Raw genomic sequence first — 4,997 nt, 5'->3', positions numbered from 1 at the left:
AATCAAAAGCACATCTAACAATTTTAAGCTTTTTATAAGGTAATAGTGGCAGTATTAGAGACTCGTACTGAAACCATTTAGCAAGCGCACTATTATAGGTAAGATAACAGAAGAGATACATGGCATGAAATGTTTATATGGTATAATGTAATTTGATGCACTAGTGTCAATAATCCATACTTCACCTTTTTTATCATATCACAACAGATTAAAGAAAATGTGTTAACATCGCTCTGAACAGAAAAATGGACTGTATAATACATGAGTCGAGTATGTATTTACCGTGTGTTTACGATAGCAATAACTTTACCTTTTATCAGCTTATTCATCTCTTGTTAAAATGACTCAAGTTTTTCATTTACTTCATCAAACTTGTTTAATCCATTAGTAGTTGACCCAATATTATCTTCTAGTAGTGTTTTTGAGAGAAATTTTGGATTGTGTATAGCTTTCCATATCGCTTGAGAAAAGCGAATTATGATAACTTATAATTAGCTAGCAAAAACTATTAAATAACTTGAATTAACTATTTTATTCCAAGTGAAAAATAGGTCCAAAAGTTATTTGAATTAGTTTGGATCATATTGTTACAATTGATATCAAAATCACTCTGGATCAAAAAATTGTGCGAAACTAGTGGGTTTGCAAGGTATGGGCTACCCATACGAGATGAAGTGGATCCACTAGAAACACTATCGAACTACAATACACGAGGGTCCGATTCTAACTTAATAATTGTACTTAATTGAGCATAATAGAGTTGCCACGAGAATGGCAAACTCGAGTGGGGGAGATTGTAGCATTCCACATCACTTGAAAAAAGCGAATTATGAGAATTTATAATTAGCTAGTAAAAACTACTAAATAACTTGGTTAACCATTTTGGTCCAAATAAAAAATGAATTGAAAAGTTATTTAGGTCAGTTTGAATTGGACTGTTACATTGTGTCCCTCTGACTATGAGGCATAGGCTGCATACCTCTGTTTAGAACCTTGTTTGTTAATTAAATTCTTGTTTCTACCTTTGAACCATTCTTAATATCTTATCAGTTTGAAGCATCTGGTGTGTTCTTCAGTATCGCAATTATCACAATAACCTTTGTTTGTGTCATATTTATTATATTCCTTTCTATTAAAAAATATTATATTTTCTCTATAGATGAATTAAATTAAATATTCAAGAATTATGTACTAAGCATCGATATTTAAGAAAAAACAAATCTTATATTCAAGAATTATGTACTAAGCATCGGTATTTAAGAAAAAACAAATCTCATTAACTACTAGGTGCTATTTCCTTATACAGTTGGAAGAGGTTACAAAAGAAAAGAAATTTAACAAGGAGTTGGTTGCCAAGTTTCCCTCTGTGGTCCCTCTATAACTCGATACTCTCACCTTTTTCTCTTTTTAAACCTAACTTCTTCTTTTCCTTTCCCCTATGGATCTACGTCAATTGACTATCGAAGCGGCTCATCCCGTCAAATGTCAAGATAACCGAAAGCAATGATCGTCCTGTGTTGGAACTATCAAGGGCTCGGCAATCCTAGAACAGTTAATGCATTGAATGATTTGGTTACTAGTTACAAGTCGGACATTTTATTTTTGATAGAAACAAAAACTCTTAGTTCTCGTATGGAATTTTTTCATAGTTTTTTACATTTTGATGGTTGCTTCTCAGTCAACAGATAAGGATTGGGAGGATGCCTTTTATTAATGTGGAAGAGTCATGTGTCTGTTTCTGTGGTTGACTTTTTTCAAATTTTATTAATTCGGTTGTTTCAAAAGGTAATATCCAATGGAGGTTTACTAGTTATTATGGGTTTCCGGAATCACAACGACGACATTAGTCTTGGAACCTTATTCGAGCTTTATTTTGTAGAAGCTCTCTTCCGAGGTTTTGTTCGGGAGATTTTAACGATTTATGCTCGAGAGATGAGAAAGAAAAATGAGTATTTTTGCCAAATTATCTTATGCTGATATTTCTGTTAGATGAGTTTGTCGTAATGCTACTTTAACTGCTTATACTTTGGCTAAAGAATCTATTAGACATAATCGTCTCTCTGTTTGAAATGATGTCCCTCTTTGTTTGATGGAATTTTATTAATACAATCAGTAGTTTTGCTTTAAAAAAAAATAATTATACCATGTTTTTTGAAAAATAATAATTATATTTGTATTAATATGAGATAAACAGATAAATTATTGCCAAAAGGCTATTTCAACTTATTATATAATAACTATTAAGTGAATTAAAATTTTATAAAATAAATTACACTTTAATTTTTAAATTTTAAAATAATTAATTTATATATTTAAATTTTTATATATTTATTTTGTCCAACAAATAATTTATTAATTTAAAATTTTATAATAGAATTTTTATAATAGAAAATTTTATAATATGGCTAAAAATTTTATAATAGAAAAAATGCAAATCTTTTCAATATTTGTTAATTTTACCCTAATTTTAAGAGTTTATTTCAATTATAATTAACTAACTAACTTTAATCTAAATTATTAAAAATTACTATTTTATTACTTAATATAAATAAAATTAATATTTATCTCACTTAGTATAATAAAAATAAATAAATTTCTCCTCTTTCAGACGTTATTTTTAAAAAAATGTATTTATAAAAATTATTTGCGAAAATAATCAATAATTTTTTATTTTGCAAAAACTATAAATTAGTGTGTGGATATACAGTGATGTACAGTGTTGAATAATAATTATATAAATGGGCTAAAGTAAGCATTATTGTTGCTGACATTTTGACATGGATAGATCTCTTATATTTTTCTCTATAAAAAAGTTAAAGAAGAAGATAAGCTGCAATTTGATTTTATTATTGGAGATAGAAGCCAAGAGGACGCCTTGGATGATTTGATATTATTGGAGGTTGAAGCCATGATAATTATTATCGGTATAATTGTAATAAATTTAAAAATTAAAATTTTTTATTTAAAATTAAATGCTTTAATTACTCAAACGAAGTCTTAAAATTCTTATCTATCCATTCCCGACCAATGGAGGACCATCAAAAGTGATTGCAAATTTGTCCTCTATTAATGACTCCTCAGTTTGAAAGGTTAAAAAGTTTTCAACAGCTATCCTTTTTCTCAATTATTCGTTTTGGGTATCTCTTTATAAGCAGCATTGCTTCAGGCATAACCAATATTCCAAGAGACTTGCCTTAAAAAAATCGATTACTCTTTACACTTTTGAAAATGGCCATGGAAGAAGAAAACAAGCATGAAACTATTCGGCTCTTGGCAGACTATCCCCCTACAGTGTGGGGCTACACCTTTGCTTCCATTTCTTCTCATGATTCAGTGAGTCTCTTCCACTATTTTATTTACAATAAAATAATAGACAAACTTGTTACTCATTATGATTTTAAATTAATTTGTATCCAATGTATGCATAGGAATTTCAATTATACACTAAACAAGTGGAACTGCTCAAAGAAAAGATGAAGGATATGTTAGTTCAGCCCGCCAAAGATCTAATTCAAAAAAATTAAGTTGATCAACTTATTATGCCGTCTTGGTGTGTTGTATCATTTTGAAAATGAGATTGAACAACAAGTTAATCATATTTTCATCCAACTACCTAAAAACAATGACGATAATAACTATGATCTTTACAGTATAGCACTTCTATTTCGAGTTATGAGGCAACATGGATACAAAATGTCTCCAAATAAGTATATACATACTAATTAATTTTAATGCTTCTTCATAAATCTTACATCTATTTTTCTCTTTCTATGCTATAATTATATGGCTATTTGTGTCTTAGTTCTGCATGCCTATTAGAACATATTATAAAGTATATTTATTCCGAAGTATTTTAGAAAGGAACATTGATGTGGAGGTTTGTCTTGAATTAGATGTGTTTAACAAATTCAAGGACAAAGATGAAGGATTCAAGAAAACTATCAATAGTGATGTGAAAGGCCTTCTTAGCTTATATGAAGCTACATTTCTAAGTACACATGGAGAAGATATTTTAGATGAAGCTCTTGCCTTTACAAGGAAACACTTGGAAACCTTAATTCCACAATTAAGTCTTCGTATTGCAAATCATGTGAGAAAAGCTTTGCGGCAGCCAAACCACCATGACATAGACAGAAGACAGGCGAGGGAATACATATGCTTTTATGAAGGAGAAGAGTCACGAGATGAATCTCTTCTCAAATTTGCAAAGCTGGATTTTATTCGACTGCAACTATTATATAAACAAGAGTTAGCATCACTCTCAAGGTATGTTTTAATTTGTTCCATGCAGCATGCACATGCATATAAACAAGTATCATGCATTATTATATTTTAATTTGGCAATTTATATATTACAGGTGGTGGAAAGATTTAAATCTTGCAGAAAAGCTTTCATATATAAGTGACGGAATTAGCGACGGAATTAGCGACGGAAAAATTCAACAGATTGCTAATTAACTCAATTAAATCTATATTATTTCTCCCAACAACGATTCTCTTCTCTTTTCTTGTTTTGAACTATTCTTCTTATTCTATTAGTTATTTAAATTAAACAAAATTAAGGTTTATATGACATCGACATTCATTCACCCTATCTACAAATTCTAAACAAAATTAAGATTTATATGACATCGACATTCATTCACCCTATCTACAAATTCTTGAGAATTAAGTTTTAATCGACGGACTCGATACCCATCACAACATTCGTCCTTAATTGAGAATTTAGTTCTTACAACTCTATGAGTTTATGGATAAAATAAAACTCAAGACTTTAATGTTTTCAAACCTTAGGATGTACTACTTTTATTCAAAATTCTACTTGTAACTATGTTAAATCAGGTCCAAGAGAAGGAAGGATGTCTTCGTAACACTACAAAAAAACAGACTATCAGTGACGGATTTTTCCGTCACTGAAAGTCAAAAATCCGTCGCTAAAGCTTTCAGCGACGGATTTCCGACGGACTCAAATCCGTCGCTTAAAGTCATGTCGCTAA

General features: G+C 29.9%; 1 protein-coding gene across 1 annotated transcript; it reads left to right on the top strand.

Moving 5' to 3' along the window:
• The first annotated feature begins 3,228 nt into the window (after positions 1 to 3,228).
• Positions 3,229 to 4,458, top strand: LOC110606195 (terpene synthase 5-like). Its single transcript, XM_043953088.1, has 3 exons — positions 3,229 to 3,333; positions 3,803 to 4,266; positions 4,359 to 4,458. Exons 1-3 carry the CDS (start codon positions 3,229 to 3,231, stop codon positions 4,456 to 4,458), a joined length of 669 nt encoding a protein of 222 aa, XP_043809023.1.
• Positions 4,459 to 4,997: the final 539 nt, after the last annotated feature.

Source organism: Manihot esculenta, chromosome 18 (assembly GCF_001659605.2).
Source record: "Manihot esculenta cultivar AM560-2 chromosome 18, M.esculenta_v8, whole genome shotgun sequence".
Taxonomy (NCBI): domain Eukaryota; kingdom Viridiplantae; phylum Streptophyta; class Magnoliopsida; order Malpighiales; family Euphorbiaceae; genus Manihot; species Manihot esculenta.
This window is presented reverse-complemented; position numbering and strand designations above follow the sequence as displayed.